We start from the raw sequence: 26,908 nt of genomic DNA on the forward strand, positions 1-26,908 counted from the left end.
AGCAGCAATGGCGCCATTGAGAGATCCCATCGCGATCCTGAATTAAGTTTGAAGATGTTGGTTTGGCCGTGTCGGTTGTTGTTGCAATAATGTCTTCAGTTCAGAATCTTAGAGAGTTTATCAAGGAGAGATTAACTTCTGCTGCAGAAGAAATCTTCTCAGAGTTTGAAAAAACGATCGTCCGGTATGAGGAAGAGATCCGTCAGCTAAGACTGCTTGATATCAGACCCGGGATAAAGTCACACAATACAGGTGTGGAGGTGTGAGGGTTGCGGGATCATCGTGTGATTCACGTGGGCATGATCTAAATGCATTGAACTAGTAATACACCACAGTAAAGTGTATGAAGTTATATCTGTGCAGTGTTGAGAAGGTTACTTTTAAAATGTTTTCCACGAAAGATTACAGAATACATGGCCCAAATGGAGTTTGTAACTATTCCATTAAGTTACTCAATGTGAATAACGTATTCTGAATACTTTGGTCCGGATTACTTTATTACTTGCTTGTTACAACTACTTGAATGTACTATTGCTGTGTGAATTATTGCTATAACTGAAGGCTACTAGCCACCAAGCTAACATTGTTAGCTGGCTTTAGCTAAAGTTATTTCATAGACTAAAGACTGTTAGACTTGATTCATAGCATTAACATCCTGCTAGCTACAAACAATCATGTGCAGTTCTGAAAGCAATCTCAAGTAAATTTTTAAATCGTGATGTAAAATGAGTAACAGTAGGGTGGACATTAGGCAAGGCTGCAGTTTTTGCAGCGATCTCGTATAGAACACAATTTCTGTATCAGTAATAGGTTTTCTTTCTGTTTGCTTTCAGAACTGCACATAATTATTTGCAAGTAGCAGGTTGTAATGCAGCCTTCAGTAATAGTAATGAGTCACACAGCAATAGTACATCGAAGATTCTGAAGTGAGACATAACCTAGATAGCTACATAAACTAATACAAGGTAGTTGTAGTAGGCTTACGTTAGGGCTGTACAATCAATAAAGATGAGGCAGAACCTGGTAGCTCCAAACAGAAGGACCAGTCAAAACAAATTGAGGATGTTATTCCTAAATGAGGGGCTCCCCCTGTTGCATGGACATGGTTTGGTTATGAAAAGTCTGACACGGATCAGAAAACTGTACTATGGAAATTATGCCCAGACTGGTTCCCACCACGGACTCAAACACGACAAACCTCTTCGACCACCTACGCATGAATCACGTGAAAGTTTGTGGAGAGAGTTTATAGATGAGAAGCAAAAAAGAGCCATCAGGTGCTCAAAATAAACCTTAGACTCATACGTTAGAACAGGCTTTTCCCCCACGTGTAATAAATACTCAGAAAGAAAATGGCGGCCGTTACAACATATATCTAAAAATATATAGTGCATTGGTCAAAATACTCGACTCCAGGTACACGACACCCAGCTGAAAACACTTCATGAAAGTCAAGTTGCCCGATATTCACAGAATTTACAGAAAAAGCACTATTTTGTCATATATATCATTATCGGGACGAGAAACGTCTTATATTGGGATATGAGATTTTGGTCATGTCGCACAGCCCTAGCTAATGTTAGTCTTTAAAAAAAGAATGTACTTCCAGATGTTTCTTTCGGGTGGAGTCTTTATAGTTGAGAGCAGCTCGGTTTCTGGGTCCATTGTATAACTGACGCCACCAACATTACCAAGAGACTTACACTAGAGCTTCTTGTTGCGTGTTTTGTTTGGGTTTCCGGTAATGCGTGAAATCAACAAAATTAGAGAGGGTATAGCCTGACATATGAAACAGGAAAAGACCATCGTGTAATCCATTTATTTAGAAGTAACTGTATTCTAATTATTACCAAATTATCGGTAACTATCGGCGGCACGGTGGTTAGCACTGTTGCCTCACAGCAAGAAAGTCCTGAGTTCAATTCCACCATCAGGCCGGGGTCTTTCTGTGTGGAGTTTGCATGTTCTCACCGTGTTTGCGTGGGTTCTCTCCGGGTACTCCGGCTTCCTCCCACCGTCCAAAGACATGCAGCTTGTGGGGATAGGTTAATTGGATAATCCAAATTGCCACTAGGTGTGAATGTGAGTGTGAATGGTTGTCTGTCCCTATGTGTTAGCCCTGCGACAGACTGGCGACCTGTCCAGGGTGTACCCCACCTTTCGCCCTATAACAGCTGGGATAGGCTCCAGCGCCCCCCGCGACCCTGAAAAGGATAAGCGAATGGATGGATGGATATCGGAATACAGTTACTCATGTTTTGTATTTTAAATGCATAACGCCGGTACATGTATGCCGTTACTCCCTAACACTGCATCTATGTAAACATACTTACGGCCACTTTGTTAACTACACCCGTTCAACTACTCTTTAATCCAAAATGTAATCAGCCAATCAGATGGCAGCAGTCCATGCATTTCAGCATATAGCGATCAGTGACGGTGATTGAAATCACTTTGATCATGGTGTGGGTGTTGGTGCCACATTGGCTGATCTGAGTATTTCAGAAACTGCTGATCTGTTTAAATTTCCAGCACAAACATCTGCATGATTTACAGAGAGTAGTCCAAAAAAGAGAAAATATGCAGTTCCCTTAAAATGACATTGAGTTCTCTGTACTCGGGTCTCCAGAGTTACCAGCTCTCAACCCAACAGAGCATCTTTGGAATGTAGTGGACCATGAGATTTGCATCATATTTATTAGTAAAATGTTAAAAGATTAGCATTAACAGCATATCTTACCTGCCGTCGTAAAATACTTTAAGCTTTCATGATCATATTCAGATCATGCTGCTGTTCATTTGTTTGTTTATTCACAGTGTGTGATGATCACTGGCAGTCACATCTAAAAATCAGACCCCAGACAGCTGTAAGGTTATCAACATCATCCAGTGAACAAATGACTATCAGTGAATGTTTCTGTGGCAACATAAAACGCAAGCTAAATTCTCAATAGGTGACCGTTTTCATCCTTCTTGAGCTTTCTTATCATCACATTAGTCACTATTTTCTTGTGTCCTTTTGTTGAACACGAAGGTCTGGATGATCAGCAGTTCTGTGACCATGAGAGGAGCTCCAGTCTCAACCAGGAGGACCCAGAGCCTCTACAGACTAAAGAGGAACAGGAGGAAATCTCCACCAATCAGGAAGGAGAGCAGCTTGCACTGAAGCAGGAGGATGAAGGGATTAATGTCTGGACCGGAGAACAGCTGGATTTGTTGTGGAAACCTGGATCACGGCTGACCAGATTTGGTATGTAAAAGTGTAATAAGCAGATTTCATAATATAGAAATGAATATGACTTATAACAAAATGTCACAAAGACACATGGCGTGCATTACCGCCTGGGATACTGCCTCACTGGAGACATGTTTTCTGTTTCAGATTTAAGTCATGTTAGCCCAGAACTGTACGCAGAATGTAGAAAAATGTTGAGACAATGAAAACTGTGGATTATTGGCCACAAGGACCAAGTTGGAGTAGTGAGCTGTACGCCTCATAAATGATGACTTTCTGCATGTAAACAGAATTCTTCTCTGTTCGCTGCATGAGAGAGAATATTTAAATATCGCTCACATATCTGAGAGACCTGCTCACAGTGTGACTTTTTTCTTGTGTGTTCTGTCCATCAAGACCTCCCACAGCAACATGATTGTAAGGAAAATGAGGATCTGGATGACCCGCAGGTCTGTAGCCAGGAAAGGAACTCCAGTCTGGACCAGCAGAACACAGAAACACTATAAAATAAAACTACAATATAAGACGAGAAACGTCTTATATTGGGATATGAGATTTTGGTCATGTCGCACAGCCCTAGCTAATGTTAGTCTTTAAAAAAAGAATGTACTTCCAGATGTTTCTTTCGGGTGGAGTCTTTATAGTTGAGAGCAGCTCGGTTTCTGGGTCCATTGTATAACTGACGCCACCAACATTACCAAGAGACTTACACTAGAGCTTCTTGTTGCGTGTTTTGTTTGGGTTTCCGGTAATGCGTGAAATCAACAAAATTAGAGAGGGTATAGACTGACATATGAAACAGGAAAAGACCATCGTGTAATCCATTTATTTAGAAGTAACTGTATTCTAATTATTACCAAATTATCGGTAACTATCGGCGGCACGGTGGTTAGCACTGTTGCCTCACAGCAAGAAAGTCCTGAGTTCAATTCCACCATCAGGCCGGGGTCTTTCTGTGTGGAGTTTGCATGTTCTCACCGTGTTTGCGTGGGTTCTCTCCGGGTACTCCGGCTTCCTCCCACCGTCCAAAGACATGCAGCTTGTGGGGATAGGTTAATTGGATAATCCAAATTGCCACTAGGTGTGAGTGTGAATGGTTGTCTGTCCCTATGTGTTAGCCCTGCGACAGACTGGCGACCTGTCCAGGGTGTACCTCACCTTTCGCCCTATAACAGCTGGGATAGGCTCCAGCGCCCCCCGCGACCCTGAAAAGGATAAGCGAATGGATGGATGGATATCGGAATACAGTTACTCATGTTTTGTATTTTAAATGCATAATGCCGGTACATGTATGCCGTTACTCCCTAACACTGCATCTATGTAAACATACTTACGGCCACTTTGTTAACTACACCCGTTCAACTACTCTTTAATCCAAAATGTAATCAGCCAATCAGATGGCAGCAGTCCATGCATTTCAGCATATAGCGATCAGTGACGGTGATTGAAATCACTTTGATCATGGTGTGGGTGTTGGTGCCACATTGGCTGATCTGAGTATTTCAGAAACTGCTGATCTGTTTAAATTTCCAGCACAAACATCTGCATGATTTACAGAGAGTAGTCCAAAAAAGAGAAAATATGCAGTTCCCTTAAAATGACATTGAGTTCTCTGTACTCGGGTCTCCAGAGTTACCAGCTCTCAACCCAACAGAGCATCTTTGGAATGTAGTGGACCATGAGATTTGCATCATATTTATTAGTAAAATGTTAAAAGATTAGCATTAACAGCATATCTTACCTGCCGTCGTAAAATACTTTAAGCTTTCATGATCATATTCAGATCATGCTGCTGTTCATTTGTTTGTTTATTCACAGTGTGTGATGATCACTGGCAGTCACATCTAAAAATCAGACCCCAGACAGCTGTAAGGTTATCAACATCATCCAGTGAACAAATGACTATCAGTGAATGTTTCTGTGGCAACATAAAACGCAAGCTAAATTCTCAATAGGTGACCGTTTTCATCCTTCTTGAGCTTTCTTATCATCACATTAGTCACTATTTTCTTGTGTCCTTTTGTTGAACACGAAGGTCTGGATGATCACCAGTTCTGTGACCATGAGAGGAGCTCCAGTCTCAACCAGGAGGACCCAGAGCCTCTACAGACTAAAGAGGAACAGGAGGAAATCTCCACCAATCAGGAAGGAGAGCAGCTTGCACTGAAGCAGGAGGATGAAGGGATTAATGTCTGGACCGGAGAACAGCTGGATTTGTTGTGGAAACCTGGATCACGGCTGACCAGATTTGGTATGTAAAAGTGTAATAAGCAGATTTCATAATATAGAAATGAATATGACTTATAACAAAATGTCACAAAGACACATGGCGTGCATTACCGCCTGGGATACTGCCTCACTGGAGACATGTTTTCTGTTTCAGATTTAAGTCATGTTAGCCCAGAACTGTACGCAGAATGTAGAAAAATGTTGAGACAATGAAAACTGTGGATTATTGGCCACAAGGACCAAGTTGGAGTAGTGAGCTGTACGCCTCATAAATGATGACTTTCTGCATGTAAACAGAATTCTTCTCTGTTCGCTGCATGAGAGAGAATATTTAAATATCGCTCACATATCTGAGAGACCTGCTCACAGTGTGACTTTTTTCTTGTGTGTTCTGTCCATCAAGACCTCCCACAGCAACATGATTGTAAGGAAAATGAGGATCTGGATGACCCGCAGGTCTGTAGCCAGGAAAGGAACTCCAGTCTGGACCAGCAGAACACAGAAACACTATAAAATAAAACTACAATATAAGACGAGAAACGTCTTATATTGGGATATGAGATTTTGGTCATGTCGCACAGCCCTAGCTAATGTTAGTCTTTAAAAAAAGAATGTACTTCCAGATGTTTCTTTCGGGTGGAGTCTTTATAGTTGAGAGCAGCTCGGTTTCTGGGTCCATTGTATAACTGACGCCACCAACATTACCAAGAGACTTACACTAGAGCTTCTTGTTGCGTGTTTTGTTTGGGTTTCCGGTAATGCGTGAAATCAACAAAATTAGAGAGGGTATAGCCTGACATATGAAACAGGAAAAGACCATCGTGTAATCCATTTATTTAGAAGTAACTGTATTCTAATTATTACCAAATTATCGGTAACTATCGGCGGCACGGTGGTTAGCACTGTTGCCTCACAGCAAGAAAGTCCTGAGTTCAATTCCACCATCAGGCCGGGGTCTTTCTGTGTGGAGTTTGCATGTTCTCACCGTGTTTGCGTGGGTTCTCTCCGGGTACTCCGGCTTCCTCCCACCGTCCAAAGACATGCAGCTTGTGGGGATAGGTTAATTGGATAATCCAAATTGCCACTAGGTGTGAATGTGAGTGTGAATGGTTGTCTGTCCCTATGTGTTAGCCCTGCGACAGACTGGCGACCTGTCCAGGGTGTACCCCACCTTTCGCCCTATAACAGCTGGGATAGGCTCCAGCGCCCCCCGCGACCCTGAAAAGGATAAGCGAATGGATGGATGGATATCGGAATACAGTTACTCATGTTTTGTATTTTAAATGCATAATGCCGGTACATGTATGCCGTTACTCCCTAACACTGCATCTATGTAAACATACTTACGGCCACTTTGTTAACTACACCCGTTCAACTACTCTTTAATCCAAAATGTAATCAGCCAATCAGATGGCAGCAGTCCATGCATTTCAGCATATAGCGATCAGTGACGGTGATTGAAATCACTTTGATCATGGTGTGGGTGTTGGTGCCACATTGGCTGATCTGAGTATTTCAGAAACTGCTGATCTGTTTAAATTTCCAGCACAAACATCTGCATGATTTACAGAGAGTAGTCCAAAAAAGAGAAAATATGCAGTTCCCTTAAAATGACATTGAGTTCTCTGTACTCGGGTCTCCAGAGTTACCAGCTCTCAACCCAACAGAGCATCTTTGGAATGTAGTGGACCGTGAGATTTGCATCATATTTATTAGTAAAATGTTAAAAGATTAGCATTAACAGCATATCTTACCTGCCGTCGTAAAATACTTTAAGCTTTCATGATCATATTCAGATCATGCTGCTGTTCATTTGTTTGTTTATTCACAGTGTGTGATGATCACTGGCAGTCACATCTAAAAATCAGACCCCAGACAGCTGTAAGGTTATCAACATCATCCAGTGAACAAATGACTATCAGTGAATGTTTCTGTGGCAACATAAAACGCAAGCTAAATTCTCAATAGGTGACCGTTTTCATCCTTCTTGAGCTTTCTTATCATCACATTAGTCACTATTTTCTTGTGTCCTTTTGTTGAACACGAAGGTCTGGATGATCAGCAGTTCTGTGACCATGAGAGGAGCTCCAGTCTCAACCAGGAGGACCCAGAGCCTCTACAGACTAAAGAGGAACAGGAGGAAATCTCCACCAATCAGGAAGGAGAGCAGCTTGCACTGAAGCAGGAGGATGAAGGGATTAATGTCTGGACCGGAGAACAGCTGGATTTGTTGTGGAAACCTGGATCACGGCTGACCAGATTTGGTATGTAAAAGTGTAATAAGCAGATTTCATAATATAGAAATGAATATGACTTATAACAAAATGTCACAAAGACACATGGCGTGCATTACCGCCTGGGATACTGCCTCACTGGAGACATGTTTTCTGTTTCAGATTTAAGTCATGTTAGCCCAGAACTGTACGCAGAATGTAGAAAAATGTTGAGACAATGAAAACTGTGGATTATTGGCCACAAGGACCAAGTTGGAGTAGTGAGCTGTACGCCTCATAAATGATGACTTTCTGCATGTAAACAGAATTCTTCTCTGTTCGCTGCATGAGAGAGAATATTTAAATATCGCTCACATATCTGAGAGACCTGCTCACAGTGTGACTTTTTTCTTGTGTGTTCTGTCCATCAAGACCTCCCACAGCAACATGATTGTAAGGAAAATGAGGATCTGGATGACCCGCAGGTCTGTAGCCAGGAAAGGAACTCCAGTCTGGACCAGCAGAACACAGAAACACTATAAAATAAAACTACAATATAAGACGAGAAACGTCTTATATTGGGATATGAGATTTTGGTCATGTCGCACAGCCCTAGCTAATGTTAGTCTTTAAAAAAAGAATGTACTTCCAGATGTTTCTTTCGGGTGGAGTCTTTATAGTTGAGAGCAGCTCGGTTTCTGGGTCCATTGTATAACTGACGCCACCAACATTACCAAGAGACTTACACTAGAGCTTCTTGTTGCGTGTTTTGTTTGGGTTTCCGGTAATGCGTGAAATCAACAAAATTAGAGAGGGTATAGCCTGACATATGAAACAGGAAAAGACCATCGTGTAATCCATTTATTTAGAAGTAACTGTATTCTAATTATTACCAAATTATCGGTAACTATCGGCGGCACGGTGGTTAGCACTGTTGCCTCACAGCAAGAAAGTCCTGAGTTCAATTCCACCATCAGGCCGGGGTCTTTCTGTGTGGAGTTTGCATGTTCTCACCGTGTTTGCGTGGGTTCTCTCCGGGTACTCCGGCTTCCTCCCACCGTCCAAAGACATGCAGCTTGTGGGGATAGGTTAATTGGATAATCCAAATTGCCACTAGGTGTGAATGTGAGTGTGAATGGTTGTCTGTCCCTATGTGTTAGCCCTGCGACAGACTGGCGACCTGTCCAGGGTGTACCCCACCTTTCGCCCTATAACAGCTGGGATAGGCTCCAGCGCCCCCCGCGACCCTGAAAAGGATAAGCGAATGGATGGATGGATATCGGAATACAGTTACTCATGTTTTGTATTTTAAATGCATAACGCCGGTACATGTATGCCGTTACTCCCTAACACTGCATCTATGTAAACATACTTACGGCCACTTTGTTAACTACACCCGTTCAACTACTCTTTAATCCAAAATGTAATCAGCCAATCAGATGGCAGCAGTCCATGCATTTCAGCATATAGCGATCAGTGACGGTGATTGAAATCACTTTGATCATGGTGTGGGTGTTGGTGCCACATTGGCTGATCTGAGTATTTCAGAAACTGCTGATCTGTTTAAATTTCCAGCACAAACATCTGCATGATTTACAGAGAGTAGTCCAAAAAAGAGAAAATATGCAGTTCCCTTAAAATGACATTGAGTTCTCTGTACTCGGGTCTCCAGAGTTACCAGCTCTCAACCCAACAGAGCATCTTTGGAATGTAGTGGACCATGAGATTTGCATCATATTTATTAGTAAAATGTTAAAAGATTAGCATTAACAGCATATCTTACCTGCCGTCGTAAAATACTTTAAGCTTTCATGATCATATTCAGATCATGCTGCTGTTCATTTGTTTGTTTATTCACAGTGTGTGATGATCACTGGCAGTCACATCTAAAAATCAGACCCCAGACAGCTGTAAGGTTATCAACATCATCCAGTGAACAAATGACTATCAGTGAATGTTTCTGTGGCAACATAAAACGCAAGCTAAATTCTCAATAGGTGACCGTTTTCATCCTTCTTGAGCTTTCTTATCATCACATTAGTCACTATTTTCTTGTGTCCTTTTGTTGAACACGAAGGTCTGGATGATCAGCAGTTCTGTGACCATGAGAGGAGCTCCAGTCTCAACCAGGAGGACCCAGAGCCTCTACAGACTAAAGAGGAACAGGAGGAAATCTCCACCAATCAGGAAGGAGAGCAGCTTGCACTGAAGCAGGAGGATGAAGGGATTAATGTCTGGACCGGAGAACAGCTGGATTTGTTGTGGAAACCTGGATCACGGCTGACCAGATTTGGTATGTAAAAGTGTAATAAGCAGATTTCATAATATAGAAATGAATATGACTTATAACAAAATGTCACAAAGACACATGGCGTGCATTACCGCCTGGGATACTGCCTCACTGGAGACATGTTTTCTGTTTCAGATTTAAGTCATGTTAGCCCAGAACTGTACGCAGAATGTAGAAAAATGTTGAGACAATGAAAACTGTGGATTATTGGCCACAAGGACCAAGTTGGAGTAGTGAGCTGTACGCCTCATAAATGATGACTTTCTGCATGTAAACAGAATTCTTCTCTGTTCGCTGCATGAGAGAGAATATTTAAATATCGCTCACATATCTGAGAGACCTGCTCACAGTGTGACTTTTTTCTTGTGTGTTCTGTCCATCAAGACCTCCCACAGCAACATGATTGTAAGGAAAATGAGGATCTGGATGACCCGCAGGTCTGTAGCCAGGAAAGGAACTCCAGTCTGGACCAGCAGAACACAGAAACACTATAAAATAAAACTACAATATAAGACGAGAAACGTCTTATATTGGGATATGAGATTTTGGTCATGTCGCACAGCCCTAGCTAATGTTAGTCTTTAAAAAAAGAATGTACTTCCAGATGTTTCTTTCGGGTGGAGTCTTTATAGTTGAGAGCAGCTCGGTTTCTGGGTCCATTGTATAACTGACGCCACCAACATTACCAAGACACTTACACTAGAGCTTCTTGTTGCGTGTTTTGTTTGGGTTTCCGGTAATGCGTGAAATCAACAAAATTAGAGAGGGTATAGCCTGACATATGAAACAGGAAAAGACCATCGTGTAATCCATTTATTTAGAAGTAACTGTATTCTAATTATTACCAAATTATCGGTAACTATCGGCGGCACGGTGGTTAGCACTGTTGCCTCACAGCAAGAAAGTCCTGAGTTCAATTCCACCATCAGGCCGGGGTCTTTCTGTGTGGAGTTTGCATGTTCTCACCGTGTTTGCGTGGGTTCTCTCCGGGTACTCCGGCTTCCTCCCACCGTCCAAAGACATGCAGCTTGTGGGGATAGGTTAATTGGAAAATCCAAATTGCCACTAGGTGTGAATGTGAGTGTGAATGGTTGTCTGTCCCTATGTGTTAGCCCTGCGACAGACTGGCGACCTGTCCAGGGTGTACCCCACCTTTCGCCCTATAACAGCTGGGATAGGCTCCAGCGCCCCCCGCGACCCTGAAAAGGATAAGCGAATGGATGGATGGATATCGGAATACAGTTACTCATGTTTTGTATTTTAAATGCATAACGCCGGTACATGTATGCCGTTACTCCCTAACACTGCATCTATGTAAACATACTTACGGCCACTTTGTTAACTACACCCGTTCAACTACTCTTTAATCCAAAATGTAATCAGCCAATCAGATGGCAGCAGTCCATGCATTTCAGCATATAGCGATCAGTGACGGTGATTGAAATCACTTTGATCATGGTGTGGGTGTTGGTGCCACATTGGCTGATCTGAGTATTTCAGAAACTGCTGATCTGTTTAAATTTCCAGCACAAACATCTGCATGATTTACAGAGAGTAGTCCAAAAAAGAGAAAATATGCAGTTCCCTTAAAATGACATTGAGTTCTCTGTACTCGGGTCTCCAGAGTTACCAGCTCTCAACCCAACAGAGCATCTTTGGAATGTAGTGGACCGTGAGATTTGCATCATATTTATTAGTAAAATGTTAAAAGATTAGCATTAACAGCATATCTTACCTGCCGTCGTAAAATACTTTAAGCTTTCATGATCATATTCAGATCATGCTGCTGTTCATTTGTTTGTTTATTCACAGTGTGTGATGATCACTGGCAGTCACATCTAAAAATCAGACCCCAGACAGCTGTAAGGTTATCAACATCATCCAGTGAACAAATGACTATCAGTGAATGTTTCTGTGGCAACATAAAACGCAAGCTAAATTCTCAATAGGTGACCGTTTTCATCCTTCTTGAGCTTTCTTATCATCACATTAGTCACTATTTTCTTGTGTCCTTTTGTTGAACACGAAGGTCTGGATGATCAGCAGTTCTGTGACCATGAGAGGAGCTCCAGTCTCAACCAGGAGGACCCAGAGCCTCTACAGACTAAAGAGGAACAGGAGGAAATCTCCACCAATCAGGAAGGAGAGCAGCTTGCACTGAAGCAGGAGGATGAAGGGATTAATGTCTGGACCGGAGAACAGCTGGATTTGTTGTGGAAACCTGGATCACGGCTGACCAGATTTGGTATGTAAAAGTGTAATAAGCAGATTTCATAATATAGAAATGAATATGACTTATAACAAAATGTCACAAAGACACATGGCGTGCATTACCGCCTGGGATACTGCCTCACTGGAGACATGTTTTCTGTTTCAGATTTAAGTCATGTTAGCCCAGAACTGTACGCAGAATGTAGAAAAATGTTGAGACAATGAAAACTGTGGATTATTGGCCACAAGGACCAAGTTGGAGTAGTGAGCTGTACGCCTCATAAATGATGACTTTCTGCATGTAAACAGAATTCTTCTCTGTTCGCTGCATGAGAGAGAATATTTAAATATCGCTCACATATCTGAGAGACCTGCTCACAGTGTGACTTTTTTCTTGTGTGTTCTGTCCATCAAGACCTCCCACAGCAACATGATTGTAAGGAAAATGAGGATCTGGATGACCCGCAGGTCTGTAGCCAGGAAAGGAACTCCAGTCTGGACCAGCAGAACACAGATCCTCCACAGACTAAAGAGGAACAGGAGGAAATCTCCACCAATCAGGAAGGAGAGCAGCTTGCACTGAAGCAGGAAACCAAAGGCATCATCATCTGGACCGGGCAGGAGCTGGGCATCATGTGGAACCCTGAAGTAAAGTTGCACAGAATAGGTATGCAAAACTTTAATAGATAGATTCAGTTTTGTATTAAGAAATCTAACTCATGTTGGGTCCTAATCAGACCTCCAATATACTTTATAGAGGCACATGAAGAATTTAAAGACCGACTGCAATAAGGAAACTGACGTAATATTCTAAGAGCCAAAATGTCTAGCCCTCCCAGTGTCGCCCCTGTCAGGACTGTCTTATGTTGAAAATAATTGAGTACAAGAGAGAGGAAGACACCCTACAATGAGTTGAAACGTCAGCTTGTTATTTATTCCTCCATATTCATATTTGTCATTCATATGGTCACTTTGTTTGTCCCTCCAAATTGCAGTCGTCACTCCTTCGCCTGTGCTGCGCCCCTGCACCTGCAGGCACACTTACAGTGAATATCAAATTTAATAACAGGAAATTAACTAGGCATGTACTTTTCTTTCTTTTTTTGGCCACATTTTTCAAGTGACCTATATTTGACAACAGCATATAAAAAAATAAAACAAAAAAAAGAACTTTAAATTATGTTTTTGGTGTGCCATCTCAATGTTTTCAGTGGCCCCCATATGGCCACCCATATGAAAAAATTCTGGAGCCGCCCCTGTACATTATGACTGAGTACATCCACTAAACCTTTTGTGGATAACATAACAATCCCCATGAGGACTGAACGATCAATTTAAAAATAAAATATATCGATTTGAAACTAAGCTTTTAGCAAACCACACAACACTATGATAGGTGTGTCCTTGTGCCATGTGTTTCTGGGTCTTTCTTCTTCTTTCCCTTTGGATTCCAGCACAAGGCCTGTGTAGTGATGTTATTGGTGGACTTCCTGATTGTGTGGCCAATCCAGCACCACTTTCTCTCAGAACTGTATTGCTATTGGTTTCTGGTTTGTACTTGTCCACAGTTTGTAATCCTCTCTGGCCACTGGATACGGAGGATTTGTTTTAAGCAGCTGCTGATGAATGTCTGCAACATACAAAGCGCTGTCTTTGCTTCATGTTTACGAGCTATAGAGAAGTATAGGTGTGACCCTGATTTTAAAAATGCTCAGCTTCAGAATCAGAATCAGAATACTTTATTCATCCCGAGGGAAATTAGGGTTACAGCAGGCAGCACGCTAATGGCGCATGCGCACTTACAAAGGAACCTTCTGACCAACTTTACACAAACATCACATTGGGCAGACATGGACATTATGGACAATGCTGGGCATCCTCTGCACACGGCCATTAACAACCAGAAGAGTCTGTTCAGTGACAGGTTGCTTCTCCCAAAGACAAGAACTAACAGACTTAAAAACTCCTTTGTCCCACACGCCATCAGACTGTTTAACTCCTCCCTGGAGGGGAGAGGGAGGGGAAACAGGAGGACAAAGGAGGGGGGAACAACTAAGCTGTAGTGCCTCTTCACCTCACTGTGCAATACCTTTTGTGCAATACTTTTGTAAATAGTCAACGGTGCAATAGACTCAATACTTGAAATGTGCAATTCACTTGTATTTTTATTTTTATTCCTATTTATTCTATTTATCCCCTTCGTATATTTTATTTATATTGTCTCTGTATTTATATATATGTGTGTGTGTGTGTGTGTGTGTGTGTGTGTGTGTGTGTGTGTGTGTGTGTATATATATATATATATATATATATATATATATATATATATATATATAATATTCTGTAACTCTGTAACTTCTGTCGGTGCTGTGCTTTTTTGGAAATCGAATTTCCCAGAGGAACCCACCCGAGGGATTAATAAAGTTCTATCTAATCTAATCTAATCTAACATGTCAGAAAGGTAGGCTGATAGGAAAAAACAACGAAAATACACTACATGAGGTAAGAGGAGGAGAAAAAAAACTCCACTCAGACTGAGCTCCTAGTGGGAGAACAGTTTGATAACAGAAAAAACACCTCAGCACAAAAGCACATGACTATCAATACACCATAGAAACACAAGACAAGCAACAGGGGCGGGTAAAGGGTAAGAGAGAGCCGGTGTAGACAGCGCATCCGGTCCTGCAGCATCTGTGCTGGTCCAGTTGACTGCTATCTTCCCCGGTAGGGCACAAGCATCGAAGGCGTTGGAAAGGGAGAGGGGATGAGTGAGTGCTTATCAGTGTAAGTGTGTGTGTCTGCGTGTCCATAGTTTAGCTGAGACAGTGTCCTTCGGCCTATCAGGCTAAGTAAACAGTCCTCCAGCAGGGCTCTAGAGTGCGACCAATTTGGTCGCAAATGCGACCAAATTTTTCAGTGGTGCGACTAAAAATAAATATTTGGTCGCACAGGTGCGACCAACTGTTCCGGTAACAAAAAAAAATCTCTGTAACTCTCCGTGTGGTCAACAACAGACACACATTATGCCCCTATTGTGGACTAAACCAATCAGAGATAGTCAGGGGCGGGACCTCTCTGATTGGCCGTGGTCCAGTTGAAAGTGCAGGTGGAAGAGAGAGGTGAGTAGCTTGAATAAAGCGATATCAATTCATTAACGGATTCCACACAAAGACCTAAACACGGAGCGGACCCAACACATCAGAATCAGCTTCGTCTTTCTCGGCTTTCTCACCCGACGGCCTGAACACGGACACGCTGTCGGAGCTTAGCGATTCTTCGGGTCCGCGCTGTGTTTACGTCTTTTTGCGCTGATTCTGAGCTGCAGGTTTTGCCTCTCTCCAACCAAAATTCACCGAGCCTGCAGCAAAAGAAGCAGCAAACTGCGCTTCACATTTGATCAATGTCGTCATGAATTCCCTCTGACTTTTGCTGTTTTGCTTCCACCATGATAAAAATCACACTTCCTGCACAGCTCTCTCTCTCTCTGTACTTCAGGAACAGTTTCCCGTCTCAAATCTGTTTTCTGCATTATTCATTCGCTTATTACCCACCAGTCTAGCGTTGTTTACAGCGCTTTTTCTTTTTTCACTTAAATGACCTCGGACAAGAAAGCCTAATTTCTGCTGTTCAATACTGAAGAAATTTAAATTTCTTAAAATTATGCAAAATTGCAGAATATTTTTAAGGTTATCTGCTATAAAAAGCCAGACCAGGAAAATCTCCTTCATGTTTTCCTGTGTTTTATTCTCAGTTACTTTCACACAAAGGCATCTGCTGTGATTTTCACAATTCTGATGAAGTCTCATGTGTATCAGTACTGATAAATGATCAGAATTATAATATTTCTGACTGTCTGAGGCTAAATTGAATCAAATCAGGACTTTGAGAACCGGAATTGAATGGATTATAGAAATCAGTGATGATACTCAGCCCTAGTGAGCAGCCTAGGCCTGAGAGAAGTGGATGTACTGTAGCTGTGGGTAATAAGAAAAGATGAAAAGAACTATTGATAACTTTTTTGTTAAGTTAAGGCCTGATCTGTCTGAAATTCATAGCCAGTGCTCTGACACGGTGCCATCAATATTTGAATGCTGAAAAAGCACAGTGTATCCAGAAAACACATTATATGCTGCAGTAAATGCACTGCCCAAGTGTCCCCTCTCCCCACGGCCTTTCAGCAGCAGACAGTAGCAAACAGGTCGTCAGAGGAGGCCAAGATGATGATTAAGTTTTTAACATTTTCTACAATATTGACAAAGCACTTTAAGCACAAGTTTGTTAGTTAATAATTTAGAAATTAATATTGTCTGTATGGACTTCCCCCCCCAAAGAAAGTGCACATGTAAAACTGCGGTGTTAAGCGATGCGGTTGAAAAATTTGAGTGCGCCTAACTTTTGTGCCGGTACGCCTAAATTTTTAAAGTTAGGCGTACCGGTGCGCCCATGTCAAAAAGTTAGTCTAGAGCCCTGCTCCAGCCAATCCAGGTGTCCTTGCATGGGATGGGAAGAATAGCCGTAACACAGCTTGGTGAAATTTCTGACCTCTTGAGTTTCAAACATTTTTTAAAATGATGTTGTTTATTTTTTCTTACTTTTTTTAACACTAAATTTACTAACCCAAGGTGTTATTCACCCCTACTGAGATTTTCAAAGGTCGTCAGCTCAATTCTCCTGCTTTTGTTGTGCAAACCACCCATTATCTTTGAGGCCTGGCACGTTTACTCAGAGTAGCTCAGATCCAAGGCAGGCCAAACCTCTGTGTTACAACCTTCAGAAATGCCTGCCGTATCTATACAAAATATCCCACACATTGACTGACCTGCAAATGTGTAAGACACATTCACAATATATGGAAACACAAGTCTGTTTTATTTATAAAAAATTGTGTGAAAACAGAATGAAAAGTTGCTAATACAATGACATGAGTGACATGTGTGATCTCCCCAGCGTTGCATGTTCTCTCCTTTGCCTGTTCATGTAAAAATAGCAAAACATAAAAAATTAATTCTGTCCCTCAGTTCCAGGTTGGTTCATCTCTTCATCTTTCTGCCTTTTGTCTTAGGTTACTCTCCCACACAGTCTGTCTGTCTGTGTCATAGTCTGTTTGCAGCATTCAGCAATGCAGTTCCTTGACTCTCACCACAGATCTTCCATTGTGACTGTGTATGTGAGGGAGTGGCATTGCATTACTTCAGCACAGTGCTGTGCATAAAAGCAGACAGCCCAGGCTGGAGAATCATTTCTTCTTCGCATTTCTGACAAGGCACATCAGGATGGCCTCTGTATCACTGCCTCACAGGAAGAACATCTGCGCGCAACAGGCGCGCATCCATTTCCTTGCTTCAGGAAATGGATGAAGCAGACTCTGATGGAGGAGAGGTTTCATTTGTCCAGCAGGCCACTGATACCTCCTCAGAAGAATCTAAAAAGGAGACGGAACAAGAACCCAACATGCCTCCATGGAAGAGGCACCGTGGTACTGGGAAGCCCAGTCTGAGCCACACGGCAAAAGACGGCACTGTGTGGGTAGAGGAGGACATTGGAATGCCCAGTGCAGTAGCAAATCGCTCGTGCTTCACTCGTGCTGGACCCACAGAGTCTGCTAAGGTCTGTCATTGCCATAGTACGTAGGGCTGCTCAATTAATCGAATTTTAATCACGATTACGATCTGGGCTTTCAACGATCATTAAAAATGACTGAGCCGATTATTAGCCCCTCCCTAATTTATCCGCGACACCTTAAAGGCCGGTCCGTGAAAATATTGTCGGGCATAAACCGGTCCGTGGCGCAAAAAAGGTTGGAGACCGCTGATTAAGAGGACCCGAGGGAAGCTCGGAAAGCTAAGCAGAAGTTATTTGGAGAGTGACTGCCGTTGGTTGAAAAGAGAGTTTAAAAAAAAACAAACTTCAGTGGTGTTGCACACTATTTTATATTATTTTTTTAAAGTCATTGTTAACCCTTTAAAGCCGGTCAGAGCAGCACGCTCCGTTTTGCGTAACTATTTTTAAATCCCTGTAGAACCTGAACCGTGTAAGCTAGCGCAATAATTTGTTTTGCATATGAAACCGGAGGAGTTGTACTTACATCTGATGCCATCAGCTTGTCCTCGGTCACGGTTTCGTTCCACATATAGCTTTGCAAAAATTGCATAAAAAGCGCTTGCAGGAACAAAAACATAATATTCCAGAAACACGCTTTGCCGTTCCTATCAGCTGTTCGTAACACTTCCCACAGTGAAATGATGCACATGCTGTTTTCTTTGCAAATTTGCATCATAGGATTGTTTTTTGTTTTTCCTGCAGTATATAAAAATTGCTGTATCTCCAAAATAAAACTATGAAGACACTCAAAATAAATTTCCTGTGGTGGGAAACTATTTTTTGCAACTTTATTGTATTTAAAGTTTTGAGGGATAAGCCTCTTAAATTTCTCCAAGTAGAAATATACAGTGGGGCAAAAAAGTATTTAGTCAGCCACCGACTGTGCAAGTTCCCCCACTTAAAATGATGACAGAGGTCAGTAATTTGCACCAGAGGTACACTTCAACTGTGAGAGACAGAATGTGAAAAAAAAATCCATGAATTCACATGGTAGGATTTGTAAAGAATTTCTTCGTAAATTAGGGTGGAAAATAAGTATTTGGTCACCTCAAACAAGGAAAATCTCTGGCTCTCACAGACCTGTAACGTCTTCTGTAAGAAGCTTTTCTGTCCCCCACTCGTTACCTGTATGAATGGCACCTGTTTGAACTCATCATCTGTATAAAAGACACCTGTCCACAGCCTCAAACAGTCAGACTCCAAACGCCGCCATGGCCAAGACCAAAGAGCTTTCGAAGGACACCAGGAAAAGTATTGTAGACTTGCACCAGACTGGGAAGAGTGAATCTACAATAGGCAAGCAGCTTGGTGTGAAAAAATCAACTGTGGGAGCAATCATCAGAAAATGGAAGACATACAAGACCACTGATAATCTCCCTGGATCTGGGGCTCCACGCAAGATCTCATCCCGTGGGGTCAAAATGATCATGAGAACGGTGAGCAAAGATCCCAGAACCACACGGGGGGACCTGGTGAATGACCTGCAGAGAGCTGGGACCAAAGTAACAAAGGTCACCATCAGTAACACACTACAACGGCAGGGAATCAAATCCCGCAGTGCCAGACGTGTTCCGCTGCTGAAGCCAGTGCATGTCCAGGCCCGTCTGAAGTTTGCCAGAGAGCACATGGATGATACAGCAGAGGATTGGGAGAATGTCATGTGGTCAGATGAAACCAAAGTAGAACTTTTTGGTATAAACTCAACTCGTCGTGTTTGGAGGAAGAAGAATACTGAGTTGCATCCCAAGAACACCATACCTACTGTGAAGCATGGGGGTGGAAACATCATGCTATGGGGCTGTTTTTCTGCCAAGGGGACAGGACGACTGATCCGTGTTAAGGACAGAATGAATGGGGCCATGTATCGTGAGATTTTGAGCCAAAACCTCCTTCCATCAGTGAGAACTTTGAAGATGAAACGAGGCTGGGTCTTCCAACATGACAATGATCCAAAACACACCGCCCGGGCAACAAAGGAGTGGCTCCGTAAGAAGCATTTGAAAGTCCTGGAGTGGCCTAGCCAGTCTCCAGACCTCAACCCCATAGAAAATCTGTGGCGGAAGTTGAAAGTCCGTGTTGCTCGGCGACAGCCCCAAAACATCACTGCTCTCGAGAAGATCTGCATGGAGGAATGGGCCAAAATACTAGCTACTGTGTGTGCAAACCTGGTAGAGACCTATAGTAAACGTTTGACCTCTGTTATTGCCAACAAAGGTTATGTTACAAAGTATTGAGTTGTATTTTTGTTATTGACCAAATACTTATTTTCCACCCTGATTTACCAATAAATTCTTTACAAATCCTACCATGTGGATTCATGGATTTTTTTTTCACATTCTGTCTCTCACAGTTGAAGTGTACCTCTGGTGCAAATTACTGACCTCTGTCATCATTTTAGGTGGGGGAACTTGCACGATTGGTGGCTGACTAAATACTTTTTTGCCCCACTGTATTTGTGTGGGCTGAGATTTTACTTTCAAAGAAAACACAGTAATGATCAGATAAGCCCACATCAGACACAGTAATGTTTGAAATGCTCAGGCTCTTGGAGATCAGTAGGTCAAGAGTGTGTCCTCTATTATGTGTGGCCTCTGTTACATGCTGAGTCAGCCCAAAGTTGCCCAGAGTGTTACTCAGGTCTTTAGTCCCTTTGTCCTGAGGGTTGTCCACATGGATGTTAAAATCCCCAACAATAATTACACAGTCGAAATCAACACAGATCACAGACAGCAGTTCACTGAGGTCATTAAAAAAGTCTGTGCAGTATTTGGGAGGCCTGTAAACATTAAGAAACACAACTTTGGACGGGGCCTTCAGCTGTAAAGCCACATATTCAAAAGACTGAAAACTTCCAGGAGATAGCTGCTTACATTGAAATGATTCATTAAATAAGACAGCAACCCCTCCTCCTCTCCTGCTCACCCTGGCCTCACTGATAAAACTGTAGTTAGGAGGGGTCGTCTCGATGAGAACAGCTCCACTAAGCGAGTCATGGACTAAAGTAAAACAGTATGTTGGATGTGCCATGCAATGCTCAATTACATGGGTGGGAACTAGTGTGTTAGCGCAGTTAGCTCGTTAACGTGTTGGCCGTCTAGCCCCATGCACGGGGCGATCGGTGGTAGCTCGTTAACGGAGATTTGCCGTGTTGTGGCGTTAAGGTCATTTCAACGAGATTAACCTGAAAGCACTAGTGGGAACACAACGACTATGACTGCACATTTACGCCGACATCATCCTAGTGCAAAGACAAAAACAACAAGCATGCTACTAACTATAGCCGAGTCATTTAGACAGCTGTTAGCACATGATTCTCCTTATGGGGACCTGATATGTTTAATATGCTGCTGAGAATATAGCCCAGAAGAAGCGGATAGTATAGCTTTTATTTTGGAAAGAGACATTTCTCTGTAATAAACTCTCTTTTCCAAAGATGAGTGATTCCTCAATCAGATACAGGGCTCGCAAAATCGCTAGCCCGACATCCTGGGGCTAGCAATTTTTTCAGTCGGGCTACCAAAATCTATCTCTGCCCTGCCCGTCGGGCTATTGTAGGAAGGAAAAATATATGTCAATGCTTTTGCATTCTTTCAGAAATGTAGCTGGGTAATTATGTCATTGGCATCGGTGAGCCACTGTCAATATGTGACATATTGAAATCCCGTTTGAATTTGCGCTTGTTTTTTTGCTTTCACTTTGCAATTTTACAGGTCACCAGAGAACTTCAATCTATACATCTAAAAACCACAGACCAGGCGAGAAATTTGGGTGTAGTGATGGATGCAGACCTAAACTTAGAAAAACACATTAAGACAATAACAAAATCAGCTTACTATCACCTCAAGAATATTTCAAGGATAAAAGATCTGATGTCTCAACAGGACCTGGAAAAACTAGTCCATGCATTCATTTTTAGTAGGCTTGATTACTGTAACAGCATCTTTACAGGTCTACCTAAAAAATCAGTCAGACAACTACAGCTCATTCAGAACTCTGCTGCTCGAGTCCTCACTAAGACCAAAAAAGTGGACCACATCAGTCCAGCTCTGAGGTCTTTACACTGGCTGCCTGTCCGTCAGAGGATAGACTTTAAAGTTCTGATGCTGGCCTATAAAGCTCTGAATGGTTTAGGACCAAAATACATCAGTGACCTCCTAACCCAGTATGAACCTTCCAGATCCCTCAGGTCATCTGGATCCGGTCTTTTATCAGTTCTCAGAGTCAGAACCAGACACGGAGAAGCTGCATTCAGCTTTTATGCTCCTTATATCTGGAACAAACTCCCAGAAAGCCTCAGATCAGCTGAAACACTCAGTTTATTTAAATCCAGGTTGAAGACTCACCTGTTCTCAGCTGCATTTGAATAAAGCACCAAATCCACACTTTTAAGCTTAAATTTCAAAACTTACACTAACTACTGATCTTATCTATTTCTGATTTTATCTGTCTTGATTTTATATACTGTTTTGTTTGTTTGTTAATTAGTTAAGCTTAAATTTCAAAACTTACATTAACTACTGATTTTATCTACTGTTCTGATTTTATCTGTTTTGATTTTATATACTGTTTTGTTTGTTTGTTTGTTTGTTTGTTTGTTAAGTGGGATTAGAGCTCTGGGTAGCTCCCCAGCTGGGTCTAGACTGGGTCTAGAGAGTATTTTAAATTCGGGGAATTTAAAACAGAAAGTAGCTCGTCCACATAAGGACTGGTAGCTCCCCTTACGATAAGGGTTCAGATCGCGCGAACAGGTGTGGGATTAGAGCTCTGGGTAGCTCCCCAACTGGGTCTAGACTGGGTCTAGAGAGTACTTTAAATTCAGGGAATTTAAAATAGAAAGTAGCTCGTCCACAGAAGGACTGGTAGCTCCCCTTACGATAAGGGTTCAGATCGCGCGAACAGGTGTGAAATGTGTGTGTTTAGTTAGTTTGTTTGTTTGCTTGTTTTAATCAATTTTAAATCATGCTTTTTATTTGTTTTTGTTTCTAATGTCTCTGTAAAGCACTTTGAATCACCTTGTTGTTGAATTGTGCTATACAAATAAATTTGCCTTGCCTTGCCTTGCCTTGCCTTGCTTACCTTCAGGGTCATACGTCACATGAAAACCAAAATAATTCCAAACGCCAGATCTGAATGAGGGTGGGGGAGGTTCATGTTGCAAGGAGAGCTTAACTTCTGTCTTGCTAGCTTGCCCTGCGCTCTTCATTCTGACTATGCTGTCTGTGTTGAGCGCTCAGTGGATCTGCGTTCGACTACTCCGCCTAGGCTGCACTGTCGAGCGCAGATCCACTGAGCGCTCCACACAGACAGCATAGTCAGAAGGAAGAGCACAGGGCAAGCTAGCGAGACAGAAGTTAAGCTCTCCTTGCAACAGGCAAATTGACCCTCATTCAGATCTGGCGTTTGGAATTATTTTGGTTTTCATGTGACGTATGACCCTGAAGGTAAGCGAGTCATGGACTAAAGTAAAACAGTATGTTGGATGTGCCATGCAATGCTCAATTACATTGGTGTGAACTAGTGTGTTAGCGCAGTTAGCTCGTTAACGTGTTGGCCGTCTAGCCCCATGCACGGAGCGATCGGCGGTAGCTCGTTAACGGAGATTTGCCGTGTTGTGGCGTTAAGGTCATTTCAACGAGATTAACCTGAAAGCACTAGTGGGAACACAACGAATATGACTGCACATTTACACCGACATCATCCTAGTGCAAAGACAAAAACAACAAGCATGCTACTAACTTTAGCCGAGTCATTTAGACAGCTGTTAGCACATGATTCTCCTTATGCTGCTGAGAATATAGCCCAGAAGAAGCGGATAGTATAGCTTTTATTTTGGAAAGAGCCATTTCTCTGTAATAAACTCTCTTTTCCAAAGATGAGTGATACCTCACCAATTCCTCTGACATCGTCTTATTAATCGTTAGCTTACTATGCAAACATGACAAGTGAAATCTCCCGCAGCTTAAACATGTGAGAGGTTGATCGCGCAGAGAATCGCTGAGCTTATGTGAGTGCGCGTGTAAAAGCATTTCAGTTCTGCTGAGCCAAATAAGACAGGTCAGGGTGAAGAAGTGACAGCCAAATAAAAGCTTACCACAAAACGGAGAAGTTATGACAAATCAGACTATAAGGCAAAAAGAAAGTGCAGCTTTATGGTTTCATGGACAAAATAATTTCTGTGGCTGCAATATGACGAGCTATATAACCAGGGCTGCACATAAGTGGTCCACAGGTGCGCATTCGCTGTCAAAATAAAAAACGCGCACAAGGGTTAGGGTTAAATTTAAAAACTGTACTTTTGAGTTAAAATATATATTTATAATTTTAATAAATGACAAATTAAAAAGGCATGAACATTTTTTTTGTATCGAAAAAATATCGAACCGTGACACCAAAGTATCGAACCGAACCGAACCGTGAATTTTGTGTATCGTTGCACCCCTAATATATATATATTGGGGGTGCTAGTAGGTGTTAGGTTCAGGGAATTTACGCAAATTTGCACGGGGTTAGTAAATCTAGTGGTAGGGACTTGCACCAAGAAAAAAGTCAGTATTTCTAGTGTTAACCATAATGTAAACCAACAAGAGGCCACCAGACAGGAAAACATACAAAGAGACTTTAAGAGAATGCTAACTGCCCCAACAGTACTGACCTAAGCCTAATCTTAAAAGTAGAGAGGGTATCTGTCTTCCGAATCCAAATTGGCAGCTGTTTTCACAGAAGAGGGACCTGAAAGGTGAAGGTTCTACCTGCCATTCTCCCCAACTTTCAGGCAATGAATGGTTAATCTAAAAAATAAACAAAAAAATACTGCAGTGAGTGTCCTGTAAAGTTTTTAACTAATTTTAAATAAACTTTTAAATGTTTTGTGCACTTTGATTAAAAATTTTCAGGGATACGACTTTGTTTTGTTTGATTATATATCGTCTTTATTTTCTCATCGTAGATGGTCTGTTTATATTATTTGTAGAGTTTGTAAATGAGCAGCCAAAATGGTTTTCACTGAGTCAGCAAAACTGTTTCTCCCCACAACATGATTTTCATTGGTATATCTAAGCAACATGCTTACCATGTGGAGATTTGCTAATGGTTAAGGCAAAAAATGTATGCTTTTTGATCTGTCCCTTCAGATTTTCCACAACATGACTGTAAGGATGTGGAGGGGCTCACAAATCAGCAGGTCTGTAACCAGGAGAAGAACTCCAGTTTAGGCCAGGAGGATCCTTCACAGATTAAAGGGGAACAGGAGGAACTCAGTACCACTGAAGAGGAAAAACCGCTTGTACTAATGCAGGAGACTGCAAATTTTCCATCTCGTGAAAAAAGTGACCACAGTGAATCAGAACCATGCTGTGACCAGTGCCTTTCTCACAACTCTTCTGACACAGATGAGGATGAAAGCAAGGATGGTAACTCACACAGAAATAAGTCGGAGCAAATCGTATCAGGCTTGTCATTTCAAAATTCCAAGACAGCTAAGTTATGTAGAACCTGTGGGAAAAGATTTATTTGGAAGTCAGACTTAACTAAACACATGCGAATTCACACAGGTGAGAAGCCACATTGCTGTAGTAGTTGTGGGAAAAGATTTCATGTAAAATCAAATTTGAAAACACACATGCGAATTCACACAGGCGAGAAGCCACATTGCTGTAGCACCTGTGGGAAAAGATTTACTAGGAAGAGTCACTTGAAGAGACACATGCAAATTCACACAGGTGATAAGCCACATTGCTGTAGCACCTGTGGGAAAAGATTTACTGTGAAGGGTCATTTGAATATGCACATGCGAATTCACACAGGCGAGAAGCCACATTGCTGTAGTAGTTGTGGGAAAAGATTTCATGTAAAATCAAATTTGAAAACACACATGCGAATTCACACAGGCGAGAAGCCACATTGCTGTAGCACCTGTGGGAAAAGATTTACTAGCAAGAGTGAGTTGAATATACACATGCGAATTCACACAGGCGAGAAGCCACATTGCTGTAGCACCTGTGGGAAAAGATTTATTAGCAAGAGTCACTTGAAGAGACACATGCAAATTCACACAGGTGATAAGCCACATTGCTGTAGCACCTGTGGGAAAAGATTTACTAGGAAGGGTCATTTGAATATGCACATGCGAATTCACACAGGCGAGAAGCCACATTGCTGTAGCACCTGTGGGAAAAGATTTACTAGGAAGAGTCACTTGAATATGCACATGCGAATTCACACAGGTGAGAAGCCACATTCTGTATTACTTTAGTACAGTTGAAAATGCATTTCGGAAACCATCCTACATGCTAAGTTTCATTCTTAGAAAATGGTGATGGCAGATCACATAAACAGTGTTTGGATCATTTAAAAATGAGCATTCGGAAAAAAAAACTTCATTTTGAAAAGGTTTTCAGAAGCTCAGTTTCTTTTTTCACACATGGACAAGAAAAAGTGTTTGTCTCGCAACATGAAATGTTTGCACCTTTATCACATTTTCTGACATCATTTTTTATTGTTTATGGGCTTTGTCTTTACTGAAGTTTCTTCATTTTCTTTGGCATGGCCTCAACAGTGCTTGAGATATTTTTGGGTCTTGACATAAAAGAACTATTTCTCAGAATCACACTTGGAAATATCAGTTTAAAAAAACTACCCGTGTACATGCGGTAGCCTTTATTGAAATCAGTTTTTTCTCTGAAGTTCACAGTTTGAAGGTGTTTAAAGCATGAGACAGTTTACTAACTGTACACTGTTCGCTAACTTGCACACTGCCAGAACTCCTGTTGGGATTTTGTTTTGTTTTTTAATGAATTTATACACTAGATTGACATTAATGGGAAGTGCTTTGTAGATGGAAAGGGAATATTTTAGGGAATGACAATGTTAGGCGGTTGATTCAAGTTCTCGTATTGTTTGTGACCCATATACTTAGGTCATTTATTATTCATATTTTTAACATAGCTTGCACTACTGTTATGTGAACACCTGTTGATACCCAGCTGTTGTTTTGTAAAAGGACCTCAGAAGAGTCCCGGGAGTCTTCATCTTTATTTATCTTGATTGGTGTTTGGCCTGCATGTACTTATGGCGAACACCCTAGTGGGCTTTTCTTTCTTCTAAATCTTTGTTAATCTTGTATGTTCAATA

The 26,908-nt window shown here is 41.9% G+C and overlaps 2 protein-coding genes across 2 annotated transcripts; both read left to right on the forward strand.

Moving 5' to 3' along the window:
* On the forward strand, positions 1-26,908 carry LOC146645058 (uncharacterized). The gene is made up of 4 exons (XM_085393146.1): positions 1-252; positions 3,035-3,250; positions 12,594-12,845; positions 24,910-26,908. Exons 1-4 carry the CDS (start codon positions 90-92, stop codon positions 26,028-26,030), a joined length of 1,752 nt encoding a protein of 583 aa, XP_085249272.1. The 5' UTR covers positions 1-89; the 3' UTR covers positions 26,031-26,908.
* Positions 3,987-10,461, forward strand: LOC146645059 (uncharacterized). Its single transcript, XM_085394180.1, has 5 exons — positions 3,987-4,014; positions 5,271-5,486; positions 7,513-7,728; positions 9,755-9,970; positions 10,352-10,461. Exons 1-5 carry the CDS (start codon positions 3,987-3,989, stop codon positions 10,459-10,461), a joined length of 786 nt encoding a protein of 261 aa, XP_085250306.1.

This window comes from Rhamphochromis longiceps, linkage group LG20 (assembly GCF_057381845.1).
Source record: "Rhamphochromis longiceps isolate RC_006_pf linkage group LG20, R_longiceps_female_GT1.1, whole genome shotgun sequence".
Taxonomy (NCBI): domain Eukaryota; kingdom Metazoa; phylum Chordata; class Actinopteri; order Cichliformes; family Cichlidae; genus Rhamphochromis; species Rhamphochromis longiceps.